A 27,004-nucleotide genomic window follows, 5' to 3' on the forward strand; every position below is an offset into this window, starting at 1 on the left:
ATGCACTTCCCAAAACATCCATCCAGAGTGCAGAATTTGGCCATTGCCCCTGCACAGAATTGCAAAAAGAGGGAGAGCTGGGCAGAGAGAGATGCCAAGGGGATCAGCGTCACTCCAGCCGTAGATTGCTTAAGAAGAGGGAGACTCTTTCCCCCCGCATACTAGCACAGCCTTAATTAGCTTTGTGTGTCGACTCAATGCTGCCAGCTGAGAAAAAGGAACATGTTAAGAGATGATACGTGAAGGCTTAGCTGCTTTGGAAGGAGTAAATCAGAAAGGGTGAGTGCGGCTTCCTTTGCCAAGTTCCAGGGAGACTACAGAGGAGAGCTGGATGTGGAATGATCTAGTGTGACATACGATTATCCACAGGGCTGATGCAATGTGGCTTGTGGATTGCTTTATGAAGCCATGCATAGATGTGTGAGGTGTGGGTTGCGCATTAGGTAGGGCTGGAGGAGGAATTCGATTCAGCTCACACTGAAAGGTGAAACTGTGTAATTTGCAGATTCCGAAGCACTGTGAGGACCAAAACAGAGCCATCCTTTGAAATTTGCATTTCTCTGAAACAGCCTTTCCCAACCAGTGTGCCTCCAGATGTTGCTGGACCACAGCTCCCATCTTTCCTGACCATTGGCAATGCTGGCTGAGGCTGATGGGAGTTGCGGTCCAACAACATCTGGAGGCACACTGGTTGGGAAAGGCTGCTCTAAAAGTTGCAGTGTAGTTGTCCAGTCAAGCAACAAGAATGCATTCGCTGGGGTCAATTCTGCATATAAACGTGTAAAGACAAAATGTGGAGTATTAGGGAAAATTGCTTTGCAAAATGCATATAATAGGCAGAATTGCTTGGCAAAAATGTGTATATTAGGCAAAATTGCATACACAACTGTGTATATTAGGAGACATTTCATTAAAATGCTGATGAATTTTCAGGAGGACTTTAAAAAAATATAATTGTCAAACTGATGTGGAAATGCAGAGAATTGAACATAAGGAACTGAAATTGACAGATTCTCACATCTCAAGCATTGGGGACCTACCAGGATCTCAAAAGGATGCCATACCTGGCCAGCCCTACCTAGGAGCAAATGGCTTATTTTGACCTGGGTGTGCTCTTGCTGGTGGTTGATTTCAGGAAGGATGGCGGTCCCTGCCCACATGATCCTAGGTGTGCAGTTTAGAAAAGTCAGGCCCTTGGTTCCTATTAACATATTCAAGCACACAAGTTATTTATTCCTAATAAGTGGCTAATTTGCAAGCCCTGTAAAGCACTCTGGATAGAGCAGTGGTTCCCAAACAGTCTCCAATGGATGTAGCTCTGCGGTACGGCGTCTGTTCGCATGCAGAAGGTCCCAGATCCGGTCTCTGGAACCCTACATGAAAGCCCCAGTGCTTGCTGCCAGTCAGTGTAGACAATACTAAGACTTCCTATATTCCTAGGCAGTGTGCCATGAAAGATAAAGCAATTGAGTAACATCAGGGTCCTGGTGTTTAAAGGAGCCACCTGTCAATGAAGTGTGCCCAGGGCACCTTTGGCTGATGTACACCTGACGTGTGATTGCGCTGGGATGTTTATTATATTTATCTTTCATTGATAGGTTTTAATGATGGATAGTTTATTTCATGATGGCTTTATGTTGTCGCGTTCATATCACCGAACTGAGTTATTTGTCGGCCTGTGGTCTTATGTTCTGAAATGATTTTGTATTTCTATTTGAGTTACTGTTTAATGATGCATTGATCTGCTGGGAGCTGCTTCAAGCATATTTAAACGGAAAAGCGGCATACAAATCTAAACTATTATTACTATGAAGTCAGACTCAGAGCAGACCCACTGAAATTGATGGACAGTGGGCAAAGTCCATTGGTTTCAACAGGTCTTCTCTGAGCATACCTAACTTTGGATTGAACATCACTCAGTGATGGCGTTACTCCAGTCACGCCCACTGGAATAAACTTCTGTTTCTGTTCCAATGGGCAAAATATGATGTCCCGTTCCAGGACTGGCAAATGCTGTCTTGTCTGTTTCATCTTCCCACTATTGATCCCATCGTGGTTTCAAACCCGCACAAGTCAGGAGGAAAATGGTCATCATTTTTATAGTAATTTTTTTTTAATGAAGACAAAGTAGTCCAAAAATCTCTCGACAACACCAAGCCCTTTGGTGACTGGCTTACAGCTGGCTGTAGTGGCTGCTGATGTGGAGATAGGCAGGGGTGGTGTTAGGGGGTGGCCCGGAGCCCCCCCTGAGACCCAGACCGTTTGAGCTAGGCCCCAGGCTTCCGGCCACCTTTCCATTCCTCTTTTTTTAGAAATGCTTTGCTTACAAAGTTGGGTACGTTGCAAATCTCAGCGCCCACGAGAAGCCAGCCACCCGCCATCTTGGTTTGCCCAGAGGCCTCAGTTTGTGGCAATGTCTGTAAATTAGCATACACAGATTTTATGCAAATGGGCATTGCAGGGCTGTGCCCTGGGTCTACCAAAGAGACAGGACCCCAAGAACACCATTAATTGCCCTCTTGCGCCTGTTCCCTCATGCTTTTCCTTTCACAAATGAACCCCCACACACTCTATCTAACCACTTTCTCATGCAACACTACCCCCCAAAGCCCACACCTTCCCGTAAGGTTATACATCCCTTCCTTTTTAGACAAGTCCTTTTGATCATGCCAACATTCCCCTAAGATGATTGCTCCTAGCTGTTGTCACTATGGAAACAGAGACTTACTCTTTGGAACTCTCTGCCTCTTGACATCAGGCAGGCGCCTTCGCTGTATTCCTTTTAGCGCCTGCTTAAAACCTTTCTGTTTAGGCAAGCTTTTCCAGACACGTAGATGTTGATCTGTTTTAATCTTTTTAGTTAGTATTGGTTTTAATTGTTTTAAACATGTTTTTAATTATTTGTTTTGAATTGTTTTGTTGATAATTTTAATGTTTTTTGTAAACCGCTTGGAGGTCTTTACATTCAAGCAGTATATAAATTTTGTTAAATAATAAATAAATAAAATTCCGTAGAGCCATTCTTTGCTTGGGAGTTGGGCCTAGCGAGCAACCATTTTGGCTCTCAGACCGCTGTAGCCCGAATCTATGCTGTGAAATCCTCCATTCGGCAAAGCCCAAATGAAGAGCTGCCAACTTGGTTTGGCTTGACGATTCTGCTAGGAATGGTGGGAAATGGTAGCCATTTGCTTAAAAATCAACTGACATTATGACTCTCTACTTTAGGAATCCCAGGTCTTGTCCCAGGTTTACCGTCTTGCCTGAGCAGGGGAAGGATAAATAACAGATATTCATGAAAGGATTATTCAGTTTTCAGGTGACCCATCGTCACCCAAGTGAATTCATGGTCACTTAAACTGATTCATCTTTCTAAAACGGCCTCCCTCATCCTGGTGCCTTCCAGATGCCTGCCAGGATGGCCAATAGTTGGGGGTTATGGGAGTTGTGATCCAACCGCATCTGGAGACCACCAGGTTGAGGAAGGCTGAAATATATGCAGTGCTTTTTTGTGTGCGCCAGTAATCCCTGGTTCTGAACACCATCGCCTCTGTTTCTGGGTGCCATTTTGTACTTGCACCCATAGCACTTTTACCAAGGGGTGTGTGTGAATATATGTATATAAACTGGCCACCTCTCTTCCTCATGTTCTCAGAGTAGGACCCGCTCCCAAAGTGGGCTTCATGGATAGCGCTTCTGACCTCTCACTAACACTAAGGGTGCAAAAATAATCTGTCTTTGGGAGTGTGGTTGGACTGCTAAGTGCCCATCGCGTCTAGAAATCTAGGCCCCTTCCCTGCCCCCCATCCCATCCCATCCCCTGTGTTGATAAACCCATCTCATGCGAGCAAGTACAATCCCACAAGTCCACATAAGGCTGTACATTCCACCCCATCAACAAATGCCCCTGAACCCTGAACCTGGATTATGGGACTCTCCTCATCACATTCTTAGGTACCCAACGGGTGTTACTCGAGTGAACTACGACTCTACCCAAAGCCTCATGACTATCTGCCACCGTTGTTTGGAATATAACACTATTGCTTGCCTCCAGGGCCATGTGGTGGCCTTGCCCCTAATTCTGAGTTCACGTTATGCTGGTCCATACGTAACACTTGAAACATAGAATGCATCATCCTGAGAAACCTTTGCGCCAAAACGAAGCTCAGCGTCTTTATCGTTTCTGATGTTCTCATTGAGGGTAAGTCTTCCAACAGCTATTAACCAAAACAGAGCCTCCAAGCTAGGAGCAGTCTACCTCCAATGACAAAATGCTTCAGCCGAACAACGTGAGAACGGGCTGTTGCTTTCATGGTCTTTCTAGAGGCATCTGGTTGACCGCTGCATAGGGGATGGACACATTCTGCCTTTGGTGTGATGCTGTAGAGCTCTTCTGATGTTCTGTTCCCCTCTGACACACACTCCAGCAACCCTAAACGAACGTTCTCTCTGTACGATGTGTGACCCGTGATTTCCCCTCAAGAGGAAGACAGATGAGGCAAAATGCCTCCCTCAAAAATGCTTTGGGTTTATCTGCACCTTTCTCTGCTGGCTCTTTCCTCTGTCTCCTTTGGAACCCCAAGATATTTACAGACACCCCCCCATTTAGTTGAAGACAAAGAAAATGTCTCCAGATCTGAGGATGTAATCTTCAAAAGTGAATTCCGCCACCCACCCGCCCCCAGTATGACACATTCTCCCATCGTTGATATTGCAAAAGCACCCGCTGCCTCCTGGGTGCTGGAGATAATATCCAGGAGTGTAGTCTATCGCGAGGGGAATGCCCTACATCCTTTCTGTAATGTTTAACACACACACCCCATATCATCCTTCCCATTCTCATTGGTTTTACAATCAATAGTTACAAATAAATTACACCTGTCCTTAGTATCTTCAGCACCTTTTCATTTTGTTTTGTTTTAAATCTGTTGATAACTCATGTCAATGTTTCTTCAATGTGATCAGTTCCACCATGCAGAGGAAGTTATGATAATCCAGAAAAGGGGTGGGCAATTTCTTGGTTAAAACACAACATTGTCCCAGAAGTTTGCTCCATCTAGGAGATTTCTGTAATTTCACAAATGTTGACATTGGATCCAACCCACTGTACAATTTTTGGGAAGCTGATTTCTTTCGTTTTTGAAGGTGGTCGTCATGAACAGCCACCATCCTAAATTAATTTCCTGTTTGAAGAAAGAAAAAAAAATACTTTCCATCCCATTTTGGCACAGGAGGGAGCTTAAGGCTATTCCTTAAATCTCCGGTTGGCTTGCATCTTCTTATAGAAGTTTTCAGTCTCCTCCATTTGCCCGTCCTTCTCTCCCACCGTCAGGCTGGTTGGCTTCCTCCGTAGTGTTGACTCTCGGCTGGCAGCCCCGAGCATATTTTCCGCGGGGCTAGTCTCTGCTGAAACCACTGCCATGCCTCCCCCTACGCCTGCTGCCACATTGATGGTGGCCACGCTGCCGTAGCGTGGCTCGTCCTGTTCGATGTCACTGACAGACGAGCCAGGCGACACACCAGCGCTCTTGGCCGGGCGGAACCCACGGTAATCTTTGCCCATCTCATTGAGCTCATAAGTGTCTTGGCCATCTGATGTTTTATGGGTAGCCTTCCATTCCCAAGGCCCATTCCCAGAAGATAAATGTACCACGGGATGATGTGGGGCATGGGCGTCGATGGTGACAACGCTGGAACTGTCTCTTTCCGACGGAGAGCGGTACTGGGAGGAATCGGAGCTGGTGGAAGAGGATGAGGTCTCCGAGTGCTTGGGTGTCACTGACACCATCCCCGGTTGCTTCGACATTGCGATGACCTGCATGAGGCGCGGTGGGTTGGCCACCCGTTGGGCTGTCCCTTTCTCTGCCATCATCATCCATTTTGCCCTCACCGCCGAGCTGCTTTTGGGTGACATGTTAGCGCCAGCATTGGCTTGGCTTTCCTCTGGGATATGGACTAGCTGAGTGGCCCCCGGTCTCGGCTGAATGAGGACTCGAGGACCCATCGAGGCGCGCTCAGCAGTCCGGGCCTGCACGGTGGGGTACAAGGACGGTGGGATGTGGTCCTCCTCTTCTCCAACCAAGCAATCTGAGCCAACTCGTCTGGCAACCTCCTCTGCCAAGGTCATGCCTCGGCCTTCCATCGATTTTTGCTTCCATTCGGTGATCAGTTGTTTAGACCGGGAGGCATCCACAGGGACGTGGATGGTCATGTGGCGACGGGCAGGGTCATCCATGGAAGGGGTGTTGACCCGTGGCAAAGTGTTGCTGAAGGTGACCATGTTTTCCTTCCCCATGGGGCTACGAGGAGCCAAGAGGTCCACGTCGACACTCGCTCGCTTTAAGCTGCCCAGCGAGTTTTTCTCTCGCTGAACCTGTCGGTTTATTCCCTCCAGGCGGGTCTGGGGGTTGAGCTCATCGGTGCTGACAGACTTGTTTTGGTGGTACACAGAGTCATGGCCCCGCTGGGTGAGGGCTCTCAGGGCGTCCTTGGCAGGAGGGTTGGAGGGGGTCTTCTCAGTTGGCGCTCGGAAGTTGCCCACTGCATGGTACGCCTGTGTGCGGCAAGAGGTGGTGACTGTTATTTCAGGGGCTCAAGACCTTAAGAACCCATCAAGTCAGGATAGCAAAAGGAGCCGGACTCCAGCTCCCAGCGGCCCCAAGCAGCCAGCATGGCCAATAGTTAGGAACAATGGGAGTTGGACTGCAGCAACATCTGGAGGGCCCCACCTTGGCTGCATGGAAATGGACATTCTTGGCATTCATTATTTTGGATAATTAACACTCAGCAGTCCAGATCTCTGCAGCTGGACCACTTCAAAACAGCACTGGTAGGCCCTTGATCAGTGGGAAGCGTACCACATTTTTGTGAATTTTGAACAGAGTGAAGCAATCTTGTAAAGAGCAAGGATTCTACACCGTCCTTTGCCTTGCTAGTTTTCTACATGCCAGGAATGTCTGTGACCCTGAAGAGTGTTTCTTTGTCTGTCTTCTGTGATGGGATCCAAGGTGGCGTACATGCGGTTCCCAGGCTGTCAGGACCTGCCTGGCTTCAGCAAGAGGGTGGCCCCCTTGGGCCTTTCTGTCTGCACCCTTTATCCACCTGTGGGAGACTCTAAGAAGGGCTACGCTGCATGATACGTATGTGGGTCTTACTTACCAAGTACGCTGCGATGCCAGAGCCAATCAGGAAGCCCACATAAACATCGACGGGGTGGCTGCGGTACTGGGTGATTTGCGTCAAGCCACAGATGCCGGCTGCGATGGCGAAAGCAAAGACCAATATGGGCTTGAGCAGTTTGGTGCTGTCAGAGATGATGGAATTGAAGTACATCTGCAAAGGACGAGGGGCTGGCATCAAAAGGCATTCTTGCGCCCGCTAATGCTGTTGTTTGTCATATCTGTTGTAGTGGCTGCTTATGGCTCCATGTCAGCAAGGCAGTGGAATGTACTTTGGGTTTTAGCCTGAACTTTCAAAGGGCTGTCCAAGGCGCTGAAACCTAAGATAGGTTTCACCACCTTGGACAGCTGCTCGAAAGTTCAGATTCCACTGCCCCACTAACCATATCTGCATTGTATAAGACCTGCATCATATCTATGGCATTATATCAGCAATGGTTCAGCTACTTGCATTTTTGGACTCTCTTTCACTTTGCAATTCACCTCCACACCCCTGTTGCGAAGGCTGCAGCAGAAGCTGATTGGGTATCCCCCCCCATCTTTGAGCCCAGTCCGTGCCACGGCCCCAGCCACTCTCTCCCATCAGTAGCTCAGATCTTTCCAGCACTCAGATGCTTTGCCAGACCCCCTTGCTGTGAGGGGACGCTTGATCTCAACAAGCCAGCTGGGTGAGTAAACTCACCGAGACGTAGACAGCGGCAAAGGCAGACAAGGTGGCATGCTGAGACGGGAACGTTTTCCTGGAAGGAAAAAAAGGAAAGGTCATATGGGAAGAATTGCTGCTCTCCTCAGCAGCGAGGCTGGGAGAGGAAGCAAGGACAGTCGGGGTCTCTGTGCATAAAGGAATCTATCTGCTGCTCAGAACCCCAATATCTTTTGGAACACCTCTCCTCAGACCCTTAGGTCTTCTGAGGCCCATCTCCAGGTCCCCCCCTCTGAGGGGGGCTCAGAGGTGAGGTGACAAGGGAGAGGGCCTTTTCAGTTGTTGTGCCCCATCTGTGGAATGCACTCCCCACTGAGGTCTGCCTGGAGCCTTCATTGACATCTTTTCAGTGCCAGGTAAAGACTTACCTTTCCCCCCAGGCATTTGATAGATTGAGATGATGTTGTCTGCTGTTAGTATGCTGCCAAAGCTTTCAGTGGCTTATTATTATGCTGTATGGGGGTATATGGAGGTGTTGTTTTATTGTTTTGTTTTTATAGTATGATATATTTGGGTTTTTTAACAGTGTCATAAGTCTCTTGGAGATAGTTGCTTTTACTTCTCTTCATCCCATTTCTGCGTCGGTTTGCCATTCTTTTCAAAAACAGGCCTGCTCAAAAATTGTACGTGCTTTCTTGCACCTTTCTCCTTAAATATCCTTTTTTTTGCAAGCAATCTTCCTTAGTATAATGCATTTGGGCTCACAATTTCCCCTAATAGATGCAATTTTTTAATTTGGCAAAATTCAGAGAAGGGCAACTTTGTTTTGCTTCGTGCATTTGGGAATTGGGTAGATTCACGTTAAGATGGAAACTGCATGAATTTCTCCCCCATTTCCTAATTCCCAGTGGAGGCTGGCACCTCAGGGCAGAGGGGGCCCTGCCCCACCAATCTTAGCCCACCGTCAGTCAGCCCCCACCTGTCCGCCTTCTTACTTACAACCAATCAGGGAGCAGCTTTCCCTGTCATTGCCGCCTACTATTGGTCTCCCTGCCGTCCACCTAGGGAGGGGGTTAGAAATTCAATTCAGTTTGCATTTAAAGGCAAACCTAACTAATTTACAATTTCTGAAACAATGCAAGCACCAAAACACAGCTGTCCTTTGAAATTTGCAATTCTCTAAATTTTGCAGCCAAGTTAATGGGTATAAAAAAGCATATACTGCGGTAAAGGGTCCATAAAAATGCACGGATTCATGAAAATAACGTACAAAAATGCATTATTTTAGGGGACATTGCTTTGCAAATATGTGTACATTGGGGAAATTCCATACAAACATGTTTATGAAGAAACATTTGCATTAAAACGCTGATGGACTTTCATGAGGTCTTTTTAAAAATAAAAGATTGCAGATTGTTCTGGGAACATAATATGAGACACAGAAAGAAACCAAAAGGGACGGATCTGTCCCTCCTTCTGCCCTACCAATCCCAATAGGCATCACTGCAAATTCCATCTCACTAGTTTTTTATTTAATTATTTAACAATATCTTTTAAGCTGCTTTTCTCGGGAAGCCTTTCCCAAGCAGCTTAGAACATCTATTAATAAATGACTTAATACCCAGAAGGTAGGAGATCACCTTTCGAAGCACATGCAAGAATATTTATTAATATTTAGTTAGTTAGTTAGTTATTGGATTTCAAGGAGCCCAGGGTGCAAACATAAACAATTTAACAAGTAAAAGAAAAACATTCTAAAAACATTTAAAAACGTTCCAAAACACAGTTAAAACTGTTTTGTAAAACAGTCTAAAACACAGCTAGAGAACGTTCTTTCATCACCGATCTTCAGGTTGGTCTCACCTGGCCGAAAGGATGGCGTGTTGATCTTGCCCTGAACAGATGTCCTGGGTGATGTAGGGATTGAGGTCACAGGAGATGCCCAGGAGAGTGTAGTTGGGCTTACAGACCGTCAAGAAGAAGGGGGCATGATAGCCTGTGGCCAGCTGGATCACGTCCGTCACGAGGGCCGTGGCACAGAGGCCAAACACGTGGACACCTGAAGGGGAGGCGGGCGGGGGGTGATTTCACAGGTACGTAGGAATCAGACTTATATGGACTCAGGCCCACTAGCTCAGTACTGTCTGCACTGAATGGCAGAGACTCTCCAGGATTTCAGGCAGGGCACATTCCCAGCCCTACCTGGAGGTGTCGCCGGGGATCGAACGTGGCACCTTCTGCTGCCAAGCAAACGCTCTAAACCGCGGAGCTGTGGCTTTTGGTTGAGGCTGCCGTAGACATCTGCAGCTTGGGAGGCCGGATGCTGCCGAACGAAACTGTCGCTTCTTGTTTTTTGCAAGGCCTCTCCCGATACGAACCCACCCGTACACTATGTTCAAGATCAAAGGCCCTCCTCCGGGTGCCTACTGCGAGGGAAGCTCGGAGAAAGGCAACAAGGGAGAGGGCCTTCTCAGTGGTGGCCCCCAAATTATGGAATGATGTTCCTGATGAGGTGCGCCTGGCACCAACACTGTTATCTTTTCGACGCCAGGTCAAGACTTTCCTCTTCTCCCAGGCATTTTAGTATGTGCTCTATATTGTTTTAAATTTTTAAATTGTGTTTTAAATTGTTTTTAAAAGATGTATTTTAAATTGTATTTGTTTTTAGTTATTGTAAACCGCCCAGGGAGCTTCGGCTATGGGGCAGTATACAAGTTTAATAAATAAATAAATAAAATAAGCACCGGGCAAACCCTGCCCCACAACTGGCTCTGTGCCGCCCTGGGAAGCAAGGGAGGAAGCTCTTACCCACAAACCTGACCGTCCTGCGGAGGAAGGAGTTGAAGTTGCACCCGCCGGCATTAATGCTCCCTTCGGTGCTGCCACGGCCTTTCACCTTAGACTGTAAGCAATACACGATGCCTTCGCCCACCATGATCTGAGTGACAGGGAAGAGGGCAGGGAGAAAATGAGGGGTGGAGTCAGTGCAAGCCCCACCCCCTTCTCCGGGGCTTTTCTGGGGTACCTGGGTGGGCAGGGCTTGTTAAAGCCAGATAGGATTTGCAATGAGAGCCGGGGATGTTAGTCCTACTCAGAGTATTGTTATTTATTTTGTAACATTTCTATCCCAGCTTTCCTCCAAGGAGCTCCAGGTGGTGTGCAACCATGGTTCTCCCCCTCCTGAGTTTATCCACACAACAACCCTGTGAGGTAGGTTAGGCTGTGAGAGACAGCGACTGGCCCCCAAGGTCACCCAGTGACTACTTCAGTGAACAGACATGGCTTCACTTAGGCTAAACATTAAAAGCACTTTGAAACATCTTAAAAACAAACAACTTTTTCAAAACATACTGAAACAAAACATTTTTCAAAACATACTGAAACAAAACATCGTTAAGAAATCTTTTTTAAGATCAGGGCGGTGGGAAGGAGATCCCAGCGCACCCAGAGCTACTCACAGAGGCTGCAGGGGCGGCAAAGGCCAGGCTGAGCAACATCAGCAGAGGGATCATCTCCTCGTTGGTCTCCACGTAGGGCATGGAGAGCGCCCGGTCGTAACACTGGAAGCCCACCTTGGCTGGCTTGAAGAGGTCTGTCAGCTCCAGGAAATAGAGTGTCACGATGGAGGAAGCCACGATGGGCAGCTGGAAGCCAAAAGGAGAGGGGGCTCTTGAGGTAAGACACCTTCGCACACACCGTGCTCCATCCTGACTAATGGTGGCTGGTGGCTCCAGTGTCAGTTGGGGCGGTGGAATCCGCTCCGGGTTTCAGCCCAGACTTTCAAGGAGGTGCCCAAAGTGCTGGAACCTATTCCCAAAATAGGTTCATCCAGGCACAATCAGAGTTGACGGACACATTCTAGACAAGCAAAAATACTCAGGAAGGATGCGAAGCGTGAGAGAGTGAGAGGCATGGCTTTAGGGATGTAGCTGGGGAAGTGGGTGTGGCCTGGGGAAGAGTTCCGAGGGCCAGACAGAGAGGCCCCGGGGCCTGCACTTGGCTCTCAGGCCTGTGGTCCCTCATCCTTGCTTTAGGGTAAGGCCTACCCCTGTGAGCTACCAGCAGGGACTTAATAGGAATGGGGCCAAGGAGGAAAAAAAATCTTTCTAAGTGTTCCTGGTTGAGTGATGAATTTGGGGAGGATTAAATTAGGGGAGTGAGTGACCTGGATTACTGGGTAGGATCTTTAATTTGAGGGAGATTAGTTCATTTAAACTGGGGACAATGAAGGGGGGTAACTTGAAAGGGAACCAAAATTGCTTTGGAATAGGCTCCATTGCAAATTAATGGGGAGGAGTTAATGAATTGAAGAGGAACTGATTTGGGAGTGGGGTGCAAACTAACTGAGGAATTTTTCTGGGGAATTCTGGGTGTGGAATTAGTTGGCATGTCTTCTGTGACAATTTAAAGTCTAAATCTGCATCTATGCATTTAGGAACATAGAAAGATGCCTTATGCGAAGACCACTGTCTAGCTCAGTATTGTCTGCACTGACTGGCAGCAGCGGCTCTCCAAGGTTTCAGGTAAGGAGTCTCTCCCAGCCCTCTCTGGAGATGCAGCCGGGGACTGAACTTGGATCCTTCTGCATGCAAAGCAATTGGTCACTGAGCTGCGCCCCTTCCGAGAATATAAATTAGCATATGAAAATTCGCAGTGATGGGCCTGTGCTCTGCGATCGCATCAACACCATACATTTAAAGCACATTTGAAGCACATGGCTTTCCCCAAAGAATCCTGGCAACTGTAGTTTGTGAAGGGTGCTGGGAATGGTAGCTCTGTGAGGGGTAAACTACAGCTCGCAGGATTCTTGGGCTTTAAATGTATGAGTGGATGTAACCTGAATTTTCTAAGTACTTAGCAATGCCCCTAACTATCAGGAAAGGTCTGCTGAAGTGCAGAGGGGAAAGGGGGGGGGGTTCCAACATCTGGTGTCTGCTCTTAACCCTGGAAGTTCTTCTACTCTCCTCGTTTGGGGAGGTGTGTTTTCCTGTGAAACTGTTCCACTTACCTCAACAAAATAGAAGCAGGGAAGGAGTGTCATGCTGTCTTTGGGGGGCTTTGGCTTGTCCTTCGCAGAGATCATGGTGTTAGCAGTGGGATATGGGAGGTGGGTGGGTGGGCAGGGAAGGAAGGTCTAAGCTCAAGTCCTGGTAGGGAACAAGATGTAAAAGAGAAGGAAGATATTTGGACATTACAGAACCAAAATAAAAATGCGAGTCAATGGGTTGAATCGAACAGCGCTCTGTTTAGAGGAGCCCCGTTGAAATTAATGAGCCCAAACTCGTCTTGTCCATTAATTTCAAGGGGTCTATTATGAGTATGATGAATGTTGGATTCAACCCACTGAAATTGACCTGACTGACTATTAATTTCAATGGGTCTACCCAGAGGATTAAGTAGATCCACACCATACATTTAAAGCGCATCCAATGCACATTGAAAGCACATGACTTCCCCTCAAAGAATCCTGGGAACTGTGTTTTTCCCTGCACAGCGCGACAGTTCCCAGATTCTTGAATGTTTAAAAATGATGCATAAAATGGCCATAGAGATTTTTTAAAGCCTCATATTTAAGGAAGGTCCTGCATCCTAATTTCAAGAGCAGCCAACCAGATACCTCTGAGAAATCCAACACGCAGGCATGGGGGAAATAGCCTCTCTGTCTTTCTGTTCCATCACCTGGTACTCGCAGATACACTGCATCTACCCATGGAGGTTCCATTGAGCTATCATAATGAACAGCCCATAGTAGACTTCTCTGCATTGAGTTTGCTCAGACCCTTTTTAAAAGGAGGAGCCATTAAAGTTAGCATCTTGTGGCAGTGAGTTTAGAAGGCATTTGCGTTCCAACGATCGATTGACTGATTTTGCCATTGCAGCTCACGGGCTGTTTTGAAAGTTACAAGTGGCCGGGTGGAGCTGCAATTTTACACACATCCATCCTTTTAAAATTCCTTTCTTTTCTTTTTTTAAATGACCAGCACATTCAACCCCATTAGGCGGCAACTGCTGCCAGATGGATTATCAGTGATCAATAATCTTTCAATCTTCATCACGGCAGAGAAAAACCAAAAAAGGAAAAATTGTGTGTCTCAGACCATTTCCAAACCCTAATGTGATGTGCGACCAGACACAATCACTCGCACGACGGGAGTGTTCTGTGATCCAGAATTAAAGCGCCTCTTTAGGGAGACTCCCTTTTGTTGCTGTTGATCGGGGGGGGGGGTGAGAGAGAAGGACACCCTCTCTCCCCCTCCTTCCTGGGGTGCTGGTCACAGCCGGCACGACAGAATCTCCACCAGTCCTTTGTCTGGGCGTGCGATGCAAGGTGCAGGGTGGATATGCACAATGTCTGTCTGTGTGTGTGATGGCAGAAAACATAACGCCTCAAGACGCTGGGAGGAAAAAATAGTTTAAAAATCACCACTTACCTGCCCGGCATCTGTGATGCCCCCCAGCTGCAGATGGTGGGCAAGTGGGAGCGTCGACGCTTCTCTCGGCACGCGTGGGCGGCACTGGCTGGACCCTCCGACCCCCCTTTCCCTCAATCTTCTCACCCCCTTTGTTGCTCTGGGGGGCAAAGGGGCATTTTCTCCATCCCTGGGATTGCTGAGGAAGGGGCTTTTGTGACAACGGAGGGACCCCTCCCTCTGAACCAGCAGCTCTTTCTGCTCCTGTGTCTTTTGCAGAAGGGCAAATAATGGTCTCTGGTGGTGGTGATGATGGAGAGGGAGTCAGGAGAGGAGGATGCAAACCCCAGCAGAGGGACCTGTTCCTCCTTCGCAGGCCTGGCTTGGACTGCAAGAATGGCCACCTGCACCCCACCCTCAGCGAGGAGGAGGAGGAGGAGGATGGGGAGAGGGTCTCCAGACCCCACCTCCAGTCAAAATGGCTTGGCTGCCTCTCCCTTCCTCTCTCTCTAGCTTCTGCAAGCACACAAAGGGGAGAAAGGCAGGAGGGGGGATTGGTTTGATTTGTGGGGGGAGGGAGAGGAGAAGGAGGAGGGGGTGGATGGCTCTCTCTCTCTGTGTGTGTCTTTGCGTGCTCTGGTTACCATAGCGAGGGATGCCAGGGGAAGATGGCCAAACAGAGAGAGAGAGGATCAACATGCAAAATGTGGGGGGGGAGTGGAAGGGGGGACCCGTGGGGGGGAAACATGAGGCCAAATTATTAGTATTTTAAAAATCTCAAGCAAGAATCTCTTCCTCTGTTCTTGAGGAGGAAAGGATGAGCATAGCCTCTGAGCACAGGCAGAGTGAGTCCTACTCTCTTAAAAAAAAAATCCAGGTAAATCATTTTCTCTGTCTTTGGGAAGGAAAGGGTGAAGGTAGTTTCTGATAATGGGCAAAATGGTTCCCACTCACTTAAAAAAAAAAATTCAGGCAAGAATCACTTTCTCTATCCTTGAGAAGAAAAAAGTGTGTGTGACCTCTGAGCATAGACAGAATGATTCCCACCCTCTTAAAAAGATTTTCCAGGTAAGAACCTGTTTCTCTGTCCTTGGGGAAGAAAGGGTGAGGGTAGTTTCTGACCATGGGCAGAGTGATTCCTACCCACTTTTTAAAAAATCAGGTAAGAATCCTTGAGAAGGGTAAGGGTGTGGGTAGCCTCTGAGCAAGGGCAGAGCGGCTCTTACCCACCCCCACCCTCACCCTCAGGCTCCTTTGGAAGCTGCTCTGTTTGTTTGTGATGTGCACCTGATCCCAGCTTATGGCGTGCACTGTCTTATGGGAATTGCAAAAGAGAGGGGTGAGGCTTGGTTTATGCACCACAATCAGTTTCTACCGACTGGAACGTTTCTGCCCCTGAGTCTATGCAGAGTGCCTGTCCCTTATTGCTGAGCGGGGGGGGGGCAGGCCCCTGCGCAATGCACGGATTAGGGAGGAAAGAATGGCCTTGTTGAGCCCCTGCACTTATTGGGAGGAGAGGGGTCAGGGCAGCTTGAATGCCGTATGTTTGTGTTTCCCTCATTTAAAGCCCCATGGATGATCCCAAAGCCATTGCCGGGGGGGGGGGGACAGACAGACCTTGCTTACCTTCGGCATACCAATACAAGCCTGAATGAGTTTGCTCCCCCAGAAGTCAAATGTTCCCTAAGTAATCAAATCTTGCCCATTCTTCACCCAGATATTGTTTGCGTCCTCTTGACACTCTTGGGATCTTTGTGTTCTTGACGCACAATTAACTTGCCAGGCAGTATCTTATGGCCTTTGAGAGACGACATGCAACGGTAGCATTTGCAGCAGCTGACGTGTCATGGCAGTTAGGGTTTGCTTATCACTTTAGTTATTTAAAAGGATTTAGAAGCCACTCAACATTTTAAAATCTCAAAGTGGTGCACAGTACGAAAAAGCAAATGTTAACATTAAAACAACAGTACACCCTAAAACCAATACAACAGCAGTATTAAAACCATGGAAAAGCATATTAAAGAAATAAAATGAACATTCAGAGGATTCAAACTCATGAAAGCGGACTACCTTAGATCCATTAATTTCAGTGGGTTTACTCAGTGGATTTCAGAGTATGTTATGAGACTTCAGTGGGAAGTTACAGGTTATGCACTGACTGGAAATGAAGCAGCATGTCTGACCCAAAACTTTTGCAGGCACAACAGCATTGAAAGCGGACTAATGTGGCCCTGATAGGGTCATGAGCACAAATCATCGTAGATGTGGGCTCTCCGACACTGGAGGCCTTCAAGAGGCAGCTGGACAGCCACCTGTCGGGTATGCTTTAAGTTGGATTCCTGCATTGAGCAGGGGGTTGGACTGGATGGCCTTACAGGCCCTTTCCAACTCTACAATTCTGTGTGCAATAAGAAGGATGTAGTTTAGCCTTCGCAGAACACCCTTAAGGAACTACAGTTCCCAGGATTCTTTGGGGGGAAGCCATGACTGTTTGAAGTGGTAGGAAACTGCAGAGGAGGCCAATGTTGTGCCATCTCACGCTGTGCTGTGTATGTAGCCCAGAGGACAGATTAAATGTACACAGTAGGGATGGGGGGAAATGTGATTCAATTCACATCTAAAGTCAAAGTTATTCACACTTTCTGAAGCAATATGACAACCAAAACACAGTCATCCTTCAAAAGTCACGCTTGCCTGGACTCTGCAAGGGGAAAGTGTACCTAAAAAGGAATATATTCATAACAGTAACATTAAAATGCATTACATTATGTGAAATTGCTGACAAAAATGTGTACAGAAATGTGCTTATTAGGAGAAATTTGCATTAAAATGCTGGAGAATTTTCAAAAGGATTTTTTAAAAAAAATGATAGCAAATTGCTGCATAAATGTGGAGAACTGAATTTCAGATTGGAAAAATGAGAGACTGAGAACACTGAAATTGACAGATCCTTCCATCCCTAGCATGCAACCTAGATGAGCAGCCTGCTGTTGAGTGCAAGTTTGCTTTTTAAAAAAAATGTTATTGCATTTTATAACAATGTTTGGACTTGATTGGTTGTTTCCATCTTGGAAATGATACTTAACACCATCAATTGTTATACTAATAATGACGACAATGATGGGGCTGAAAGGTGGTGTAAATACATTTTTATATAAGTGATAAATGCAAGCTTAATTTAAATAATAACTAGAGTGCAACAATGCAAGAGCCCAGCCCAGGACTTTCGAGAGGAAGTCTTCCTTCAGCTGCTCCAAAAAGCCTCTAGCCTGGTGGCCTAGCAACGCAGAGGTTGGTCATGAGGGCTGGGAAAACTTCAAAACAAGGTGGGAATTGGCAGACCCTCTCTTTAGCTTGGCGTGTTTCATGCTGTAAACCAGGGGCCGCATTCCCTTCTGGGCAATCTTGTGGGGGCCACATAATATGGGGTGACTACACCCACTTTTTGCCAAATTCCCCACTGGGGTTGCAAAAGGGCAAAGTGTGCCACCCCAGTACAAGCAAGGCTAGCCACCCCTGGTTTGTAGGAAAGTAATTTTGGATGCCTTTTTTTTCTTCCTCTGGGAGTGGATAGAGCGATGGAGTGGGCTATCAGTGGCTACTACTCAAGATTATGGCCTCTTCCTCCTCTTTTGTGCCTGTCACACAACACCCAGAGGTAGACTGCTCTGTATATGGAGGGTCTCGTTAGTTGTTGTTATGTGCCTTTGAGTCGATTACGACTTATGGCGACTCTATGAATCAGCAGCCTCCAATAGCATCTGTTGCAAGGCAGAGAGGGAGCGCACAGGAGTGCAGGACGTTTTCCAGAGGAGCAATGATGTTATTTGCCAGAGCATCGGGTAGCTGAGTGTCCCGCCTTGCTCTTGCAAATGCAGGCCATGATAACAAGGCTTTTGAGTTTATTTCTGAGAGGCTGGCGTAGAGCAACGGTTGACAAACATCCGCCACCCCTTATGGGCCACTTCAAAATTGCTGTCTTGGGGGCCCACCCGTTATTTATCTAGCCATTGTAAAGCATGGGTCTAGACGCTGTATGATTTTTAATTGCATTTTGTGGAACTCCTCCCAACTGAGATTAGACAGGCCCCCTCCTTGTTGAATTTGAGGCGCGTGACTCATCCTTTTTCTGTTTTTAAAGAGCCTTGTGGACCACTCTCAGAGGTAGGAACTGGGTGCTTCCAGGGTGCTGCTATAGCATATATTTAGTTGCACAATCATAGCTGATTGGAGAGGAGTTGCGCAAAATATGTGCTTTCCCGCAAAGACAGGACATTTTGCAATAAGAAACAGGAATGGGGAAATTCACTGGAAAGGATGCTGAGAGTTATGGAGAGACCCCTATGTGGGCCATACCACAGACCACCTGAATGAAGCACTCCATGGACCACAGTTTCCTTTAGACTCTTTGGGGCCTTGAAGCTTAAAGTTCATAATTCGGGGGGGGGGAATCAATTAAACCCTTCACATTCCACCGAGTGCATCTGTGCTTTGATGCTTCTCAGACATATTTAATACTTCATCACAGCCGCTTGCAACGACATTCTGAATGCTGGAGAAATAATTGCTGAGGATCGTTTGGGTGAACTTGAACTGAACTGTCCACTGAACATGCACCAAACTAGTTTGGTTTGTAAAAGGATGAACCTCAACTGGAACTAGTTCCTTTTTGGACAAGTCGAACTAGAACTAGTTCCTTTTCAAAATGAACTTTCCGACTTCTGGGCTACAACATCAAAAAACAGGAGGCTGGGTGGTGTCCACTTAATCGAGATTTTAAAAAACGTCACTAGGAACCCCTGGCAGGATGGGGAGAAGATAAAGATCCTTGATGACATGTAAACAGAGGATGGATCTTTCAAGGGCAATCCTGAGCATTTTATGTTCCTTTGAAAGCTAAATGGATCCTCCATAGGCAGAGGTAGTCTACCAGCTGCTGCCAGAGACCAATAACAGGGGAGATTTGTTGCCTTCACACCGTGCTCGTGAACTTCCTGGAGCCATTTGGCCATCCTCTGTTGAGGAGAAACAGGATGTTGGCATACAGAACCTTTTGATCTGATGTGGGGAAAGGCTTTTATTGTGTTGCGAAAGATTTTAAGAGGAAACAGCATTTTTATTCCCCGCCACTAAATCTCTTTATCTTCTGGTTTAATTTTCGACGGGGGGGGGGGAATAAACATGAGCTGCAAAATTCTAGAAAGTGGAGATGACCTTTTTGTTAGAGGCACACACAGAGAATCTGGAGGCCAGCCAGTGGTGATTGGTGCCCGTTTGGGGTTGGTGGGGTGGAAGGCAGGGAGCCCAAGAGAGGGCGGAGCCAGGGGCAAGGAGAGGCGGAGCCAACTCTTTCTACTTTTGCCCCCATCCTCCTCCCTGGCAACACTGAGACTGAGGAAGAGGAGGTGGAGGAAGCTCACAGCCAGGACCACCTTCTGGACTGGTTGTACGTAAAGAAAGAGCCAGGTGGGGGCTGGCTATGGGTGCTGCTGCTGAACCAGCTGCCACCGACCCTGGCTGGCACTGGGAGTAGAGTTGGGGGCGGGATTCTATTCCCCTCGCATCAAAATTCAGCCATCTTTCAAAATTCGCACATATCCAAATTTGGCGGTGCAGTTCTCCAACCACAGAATGTTTACAAAAATGCATCGATTAGAGGAGAAAGTGTACGCAAACATGAATATATTCATGAAAACAACGTGCAAGGATGCATTATGTGATAGGAATCTGCTTGCAAAAATGTGTACGTCAGTCAAAACGTCGTGCAAAAAATGTGTTTATTGGGAGAAATTTGCACTCAAATGCTAGAGAATTTTCATGAGGATTTTTTTTTAATGGGAATTGCTGCTGCAGAGATGTTGAGAACTGAATTTAAACCTGGGAAAGTGGGAAGCGGAGAGAAGGTAAATGAGCAGACCTTTCCACCCCTAACTGGGAGAGACATCAGGCTTGGGGGCCCATCACCCCAAGGCCTTGGGGGCATGGGGTGAGGACAGGGAATTTTGAAAGCTGGAAAATGATGCAAACAAGAGTCCAAAGTGCAAACAAAGAGCTTTCTCAGATTGCACATTTCAAAGAGGAAATTATGTAAGCTCCGCTGTGCCAAAATGAACAGCTGGGGTGAGGTGTTTCCCTTCTGTGTTGTTTGCGCAGAAAAAAAATTCCCACGTTTGGGGACTGATAAATCAGGGCACTTCCTTGCAATTCCAGAGGCATAAATATCTCGCCCAAGTTTGCCACAGCTCACCCTGAAAACCTGAAAACAAAGATGGCTGGCTCTTTCATCTGGCTGCTGATCGCTGTCTTGGGTGCCTTCTCTACACGTGGTAAGTTGGTTGGTTGATTTGGATTCTGGCATTTCCTCCTCACCTTTCCTCCAAGGGAGTTCAGGACCCAGAGCTCCCCCTGCTCTTTATATTATCCTCATGACAACCCTGCGAGGTGGGTTAGGCTGAGAGGCAGTGACTGCCCTCAAGGTCACCTAGTGAGCTTCATGGCTGAGTTGGGGGATTTGAAGCCTCATCTTCCAGGCCCCCGTCTGACACCCTAACCACTAGACCACACCACAGTGTTACACTATGTCAACGTCTCCCAAGACTTGGGACTCAGGTTCCAGGACACATATGTGCACATGCTCATTTATAGGCATAAATGTGAATTTAGGCTGGTTTTCAGAGGAGTGTATTAGTGAGGTGGCGGACTTCAAACCCCAGCTCTTGCTGTTAAGGGTTCCTCTGGGCTGAGGGGTTTTCTGGGCTCAGGAGACGGTGGCTTGCATCCGAGGTTGGTTCTACTCTGAGCAGGCCCATTGAAATGAATGGACAGGAGAGGACTACCTTAGGTCCATTCATTTCAAGGGGTCCACTCTGACTAGACCCGAGTTGGAGACAACCTTGTATATGGATTGGGCCGGCTGCAAAAGTAGCCGGCTGCACTCTCACTGTGCCTTACGGTACTCTCATCTGCCTGTAAGGAAAGTCTTTTTTAAAAAGTGTTTTAAAAGTGGGGAGGGAAGGGGTAGGAGGGCCAGGGCTTGTTGCAAAAAATCCAGTGCTCAGGATAGGAACTCCCCTTGCGTTGAATCGGTGTCTGGTTTCCTCTCCCCTCCCTGGCTGTTTTTCCTTTTGTGCTGTGCCTTTTTGGATCGTCTGAGGGCAGGGATTGTGTTGCTGCTTTTTATTGGTTTGCAAGTGGTTCTGGCAGGTTTTCCGGCTGAAAGCAAGGTATAAATGTTTTGAGCAAGGTCTCCCAAAACATTAGATAACTAATATATTTTTCCACTCGGGTTCTGGGGCTGAGTTAAGGTTATTTTCTAACACTTCATGCGGTTGTCCTTTCTCAGTGGAACGCCCCCGAGGCCGTATCCTTGGGGGGCGGGAGGCTCCTCGCCGGCCTTACATGGCCTCGCTGCAGATCAACAGGAAGCACATCTGCGGAGGCTTCCTCATCGCAGAGCAGTGGGTGCTGAGCGCTGCCCATTGCTTGGAGGATGCGTGAGTATTGCATTGTTTTATTTTGCTCCACTGAATAGGGAAAGGGTGGCCCGTCTTTTGTATTGCTGGACCCAAGTTTGCTTCATAGAAAACCTCAGGCACGGGGATAAATTTGGCCCTCCAGGCCTCTCTATGTGGCCCTTGTGGGACTCTCCCCAGGCCACGCCCCCTCTCATGAGACCGCACCCCTCACCAGCCCCCTTCAGTGTGTTGCCTGGCTGCAAATGTCTCCTTGAACCCTGATCTGCCTCTCGCCTTGATGGAGCACAGAGAGCAGTATGTGTGTAGAAGCGAGCCTACTGGACATTTGTTGCTCTGCCCACTTTTGCCTCTGGCCACACCCACCACTGGCTTGTGGCCCCCGGAATGTTGTCCATAAGGGAATGTGGCCCTCGGGCTGAAACAACTTGCACTACTTGGCCCTGGCACATGTAATAGTTTCTATCTAGGTGCCGGGAATTGTAGGTCTGTGCAGGGTAAACTACAGTTCCCAGGCTTCTTGTCTGGGGAGCCATGTGGTTTAAATGTGACGGTGTGGATGTGGCATGAGATGCAATGGCCACAAGCTAACGGTGGTCTCTGGCGCAGGGGCAACGAGACCTTCCAGGTCCTCTTAGGGACCCGCTCCCTCTCGGGCTTCGAACCGAACAAGCGCCTGTTTGGAGTCCGCCGACTCGTCCCTCACCCCGGAAGCAGCCGCTACACCAATCACGACGACCTCTTGCTGGTCCAGGTGGGTGACCCTGGGCAGAGCTTCCCCGTTTGTGTCCCGTGCAAGGGGTCGGCCGCATGCGTGTCTCCTGTGTTGGGGGCTAGGGTGCCCGCAAGACCCTTCAATTATGGGTGTTGATATGCAAGGACACAGGAGACCTCCCCCCTCCAAAACAAAATCCATTTCTGAGTGTCCTGAATCCAACCAGACTGACTCCAGGATTTTTAAGCAGCTCGGACCTGAAGTCAGGGGTGCAGGGAATTGCTCCCACTGGGAACATAGGAATGGGGCATTTGGGGCCTGGGGGCCACATGGGGCCCTCCCAGCCTCTTTGTCTGGCCCTTGGGACTCTCCCTAGCCACCCCCTTCTCTCTAGGCCACACCCATTGCCAGCCCTGCTTTACTCGTGCCCTGGAGCTCATTTGACAGGCTGGGCTGTGTCCTTGATGATGCCACTTGCTTGCCCGGATGGGAGGACAGAGGAGGTTGTGTGTGTCTTTACATTGGTTGCCCTGCCTACTTTTGCTTCTGGTGCCGCCCACCTGTCACACGGCCCCTGGAAGGTTCCCCAGCCCTGTGTGCTACCATGCTTCTTTCTCTTTGAAACCCCGGGTGCAACTCAGAAGCCGCTGACACCTTCTTTCTCCCAAAAGCCTCTCGGGCCCGCACCAAAGGGAGCGTTGTGTTTCTCTGTTGCCCAGGGCCCCAGATCTTGTCAGTGTTCCCTAGAATCTCTGTTGCCTCCAGACTCTGAAAAACGTCAGGATGGTTTTGCTGGATCAGACCCAGGTTCCTGCATCCTGTTTTCCTAGAGTGGCCAAACGGATGCCTCTGGGAAGCCCTCGAGGTGGCCTCGAAATATTGGCGCAGAACCGATCTCACCCCCACAATTCTCCCTTTCTGTTCTCTTTATCGCTAAAGCCTGGCTCAGTTTACACAAGAAGGGTCAGTTTCATCTGAACCGGTTGCCTCAACTATTTACTCTTCTGCTGCAGATGGGAATAACCTAGAGTTGTCTTTGCCAGCCTAGCACTCCCCGAGATGTTTTAGGCTATTGTTGGAGGCCAAAACATCTGGAAGCCCCCAGCGGTGGCGGCCCATGGCTCTGTGTCATTGGGGCACGGAACCCACTCCAGGTTTTCCTCCAAACTGCCAAGGAGCTGTCCAAAGCGCTGAAACCCAATCCCAAAATAAGTTCAGCACTTCCGACAGCTCCTTTGGAAGTTTGGGCTAAAACCCGGAGTGGATTCCACTGCCCCACTGCCATGGAGCTCCCAGCTTCCACTTGGCAAAGGCAGTTTGTAGCCTGTTTCTCGATTGGTAGATGGGAGTTTGCTTGCGATTCAAACCCTCCTGTTCCAGAGAAGTGCTTTCTTCACCTTTGGGGGCATCTCTTTAGGGATGTTTACGAGACTGTCTTCAGAGCAAACACCTTGTTGGTTTGTTTTGATGTCATAGTGTGTGTGTGTGTGTGTGATTGAATCTCACACACACACACACACAGGAGTTCTCGGGTGCGCTGCCGAGTCCTGCTTAATCTCTCCGTCTCACCTGCTCTCCTCAAACCAGCTGGAAGAGCGAGCGTTCCTGAACTCGGATGTCCAGATTCTGGCTTTCCAGAGAGAAGACAGAGACCTGCCAGAAGGGACCCGGTGCGAAGTGGCTGGCTGGGGCATCATCAGCAACACCGGGAAGCGCCCGGAGAACCTGCACCACGTGGAGCTGGGCGTCATTGGCCGGCCCAAGTGCAACGAAAGGATCCATCACGACGGCGAGGTGACAGAGAAGATGATGTGTGCCGAGTCCAGGAAGAAAGACTCTTGCAAGGTACACACAGCTTCCTTTTATTTCTTTATTGCATTTGTAGGCCGCCCTTCCTCCAAGGAGCGCAGAGTAACATACGTGGTTCTCCCCCCTCGCCATTTTGTCCTCACAACAACCCTGTGAGGTAGGTTAAGCTGAGAAGCAGTGACTGGCCCAAGGTCATCCAGTACGTGAGGACCTGAAGCCTGGTCTCCCAGCTTCTAGTCTGACACTCTAACTGCTACACCACGCTATCTCTGGCTGGGGAATGGAGAAAAGCACTTCTGCACAGGAGTGTATCAAGCAGAACTTAGGTGTGTACGGAAGGCCACAAGGATATCCAAAGTGCCCTGCAGAATCAGACGGAAGGTCCTTCTGGGTCCACGATCCTCCTTCCCGCAGCAGCGAGCCAGAGGCCCTGCAACATCTCTACATTGGTAGACTGTACACAGAACAACTTCGTACACAGGAACGCATATGAACTCGCTGCGTACACACACGCCATACATATTTAGGGCACGTGGCTTCCCCCAAAGAACCCTAGGAACTGTAGTTTGTTGAGGGTGCTGGGACTCTCGGAGTGGGGTAAACTGCAGTTCCCAGGATACTTTAGGGGAAGCCGTGTTTTAAACGAATGGTGTGTGTAAGCAGAGCTATTCTGAGTCAGACCCATCTGGTGCTGACTCTGACCGGCAGCAGCTCTCAAGGGTTTCAGACAGGGAAACTTTGTCAGGCGTACCTGGAGATGCAGCCGCAGATTGAACCTGCAACCTTCTTCACGCAAGGCAGAAGCTCTACCCAAGCTACGGACTTGGTCAACAAGTCAGGGAGTCTCCTGTCCAAATTGTTTCTTTCCCCCCGCTGCCCACCCTCCTCTTGTGGTATAGAAGGCCCTGATTGGAGGACAGCACAAAAGACCCCCCCCCCGATCACTGTTTAACACGCCATGCAAGGTTGGTGGTGTTGGTGAAAGTCAAGGCGCTTGCTCAGAACAGGTCTGTCTTTGCAGTCCTGAACCCACTTGCGTGTGTTCATGTTCCCGGGCATAACCACTTGGGTGAATTTTAGCTCTGGTGGTCACTCAGGGATGGGAAAACTTTGGCCTTCCAGGACTTGTTGTTTGTCCCTCCTCTGGTTCAAGAGCTGCTGTAGGTTTTGCAAAAGTCTGTTGGACCTGTTTTGCCACGGTCAAAGATGAGGGGACATACCACACGCTCCTGGCCGTTCACTCTGAACACTTCTGACTCTCCGGAAAAGCTGTTTCTGGCTTCACTTGTCAGGAGCAGGCAGCCGCTTGACCCCCACCTGGGGAAAGGGCTGACCCTGAAATCTCACCTTAAAAAAGCACGAGGGCGGAAAGTGACTCAGGAAGGCAAGAAAAATGCACAGCCAAGCACCTGCAAAACTGCCAGACTGCCTGGCCCCAGCTGCTTTTGTAGGCACGGCTTTTACAAACGTGGGGAACCTGCCCACTCTCAAGGGCACTTCTCCAAAATCAGATCTGTAGACTATTAAAAAAAAAAGCAATGTAAAAATCTAAAACTAAAATTATAGGAAGAATATTACCAAATATAAACTATGATGATGGTTTTTACTGAAAATTGTGGAATTAAACACACAAGCAGCCTAGAATAATCACGTACTTCCCCCTTTGTAAGCTTTGCGCACACTATCTGTACAACAGTTCTGCAATGTAGGCCAGTATTATCCATAGAATGTTGGCTGGGGGAGTGAACACTGAGGCCACTTATAGCACAATCCTATTTGTGTCTACTCAGACTTTTGTGTCTACTCATTGGGTCCAGGTAAGTGTGGATAGGTTTTCAGTCTTAAATCACTTTAATGGGTAATCCTGTCGTGTTCATTGCGGCTTACTCCGAGGTGAGTATACGATTGTACACTAAAGCAGCAATCCTAACCCCACTTGTCTGGAAGTAAGGCCCATAGAACTTATGTCTAAGTTGGCATGGGGTTGTAGCCAACTAAGCCCTGCTTAGAGTAGACTCGTTGAAATGAATGAGTCTGAGTTAGTCATGTTTATTAAGCTTTAATGGGTCTATTCTAAGTAGGACTAGCACTGAATCTCACCTATGGTTAGAACTGCATCGTTAATGCATTTTCAGAGCAGGCATAATTTGAACCCGGGCCTTTAAGCTTAGACAGCAAAAAACTGACGTGTGATCTTTCTGATATGTTTCCCTCACCCCCAGGGAGATTCTGGTGGGCCCCTCGTTTGCAACGACATTGCCGAAGCCATCGTGACTACTGGCTCTCGGATCTGTGGCAACTGGAAAAAACCTGGAATCTACACCCGGACTGCTCCCTACACTGAATGGATCTCCAGCGTCTTGGCATCATCGAACAATTAATCACTGAGAGCTGGAGATTGCATCTGAACAAAAAACAAATTAAAAATTGGTTTGGAGCCTCTTTCCTTGCCAGGGATTTAAGACCCAAAAGGCACAGAACACATTTTGCAAGGCAAATGGCCGGTTCAGAAAGCCGTCTTCTTAAGAGGAGGTACCTTTGCTAATAACCTTGCTTTGCACTCCAAACAGCATCGAGTGGGCTGTGTGTGTGCATGTGTGAGAGCTCACACACATCTCACCACTAAGAAACGTAAGCAGCTTATATAAATAAAGACTCCCTTTGGGGGAGAAATAACTTTCTTTCTTGTGGTCATTTCAGTTAGTTTTTTATTTCTGCTGCTCAAGGTGGGCATTCATTCTTAGAAATGGGGGAAATAGCTATGTCAGGGGTAAACTACA

At 48.2% G+C, this 27,004-nt stretch overlaps 2 protein-coding genes across 4 annotated transcripts; one reads left to right on the top strand and one right to left on the bottom strand.

The window, feature by feature from the left end:
• LOC133372962 (complement factor D-like) lies at positions 1 to 26,905 on the top strand. 3 transcript variants are annotated; one of them, XM_061602236.1, is made up of 6 exons: positions 1 to 279; positions 20,439 to 20,554; positions 21,571 to 21,721; positions 22,310 to 22,454; positions 24,003 to 24,260; positions 26,447 to 26,905. In XM_061602236.1, the coding sequence occupies exons 1-6, from the start codon at positions 233 to 235 to the stop codon at positions 26,603 to 26,605; spliced, it is 876 nt and encodes a 291-aa protein (XP_061458220.1). In that variant the 5' UTR covers positions 1 to 232; the 3' UTR covers positions 26,606 to 26,905. The 3 variants fall into 3 exon arrangements, with proteins under 3 accessions (XP_061458220.1, XP_061458222.1, XP_061458223.1); XM_061602238.1 differs by lacking the exon at positions 1 to 279 and adding an exon at positions 12,276 to 12,341; XM_061602239.1 differs by lacking the exon at positions 1 to 279 and adding an exon at positions 19,626 to 19,674.
• On the bottom strand, positions 4,974 to 12,901 carry PLPPR3 (phospholipid phosphatase related 3). The gene is made up of 7 exons (XM_061601124.1): positions 12,827 to 12,901; positions 11,277 to 11,462; positions 10,627 to 10,756; positions 9,682 to 9,877; positions 7,858 to 7,915; positions 7,156 to 7,329; positions 4,974 to 6,550 (listed from the first exon to the last, which is right to left on the bottom strand). Exons 1-7 carry the CDS (start codon positions 12,899 to 12,901, stop codon positions 5,243 to 5,245), a joined length of 2,127 nt encoding a protein of 708 aa, XP_061457108.1. The 3' UTR covers positions 4,974 to 5,242.
• Positions 26,906 to 27,004: the final 99 nt, after the last annotated feature.

The sequence above is a fragment of the Rhineura floridana genome, chromosome 18 (assembly GCF_030035675.1).
Source record: "Rhineura floridana isolate rRhiFlo1 chromosome 18, rRhiFlo1.hap2, whole genome shotgun sequence".
Lineage (NCBI taxonomy): Eukaryota > Metazoa > Chordata > Lepidosauria > Squamata > Rhineuridae > Rhineura > Rhineura floridana.

Coding starts and splice junctions, on each gene's coding strand:
- LOC133372962 (XM_061602236.1), top strand. CDS start 233: ATGATACGTGAAGGCTTAGCTGCTTTGGAAGGAGTAAATCAGAAAGG. Junction 280..20,438: donor GAAGGAGTAAATCAGAAAGG/GTGAGTGCGGCT, acceptor TTGCAATTCCAG/AGGCATAAATATCTCGCCCA. Junction 20,555..21,570: donor GGGTGCCTTCTCTACACGTG/GTAAGTTGGTTG, acceptor GTCCTTTCTCAG/TGGAACGCCCCCGAGGCCGT.
- PLPPR3 (XM_061601124.1), bottom strand. CDS start 12,901: ATGATCTCTGCGAAGGACAAGCCAAAGCCCCCCAAAGACAGCATGACA. Junction 10,757..11,276: donor TTGCCGCCCCTGCAGCCTCT/GTGAGTAGCTCT, acceptor CCTGTCACTCAG/ATCATGGTGGGCGAAGGCAT. Junction 9,878..10,626: donor CAGGACGGTCAGGTTTGTGG/GTAAGAGCTTCC, acceptor CCTCCCCTTCAG/GTGTCCACGTGTTTGGCCTC.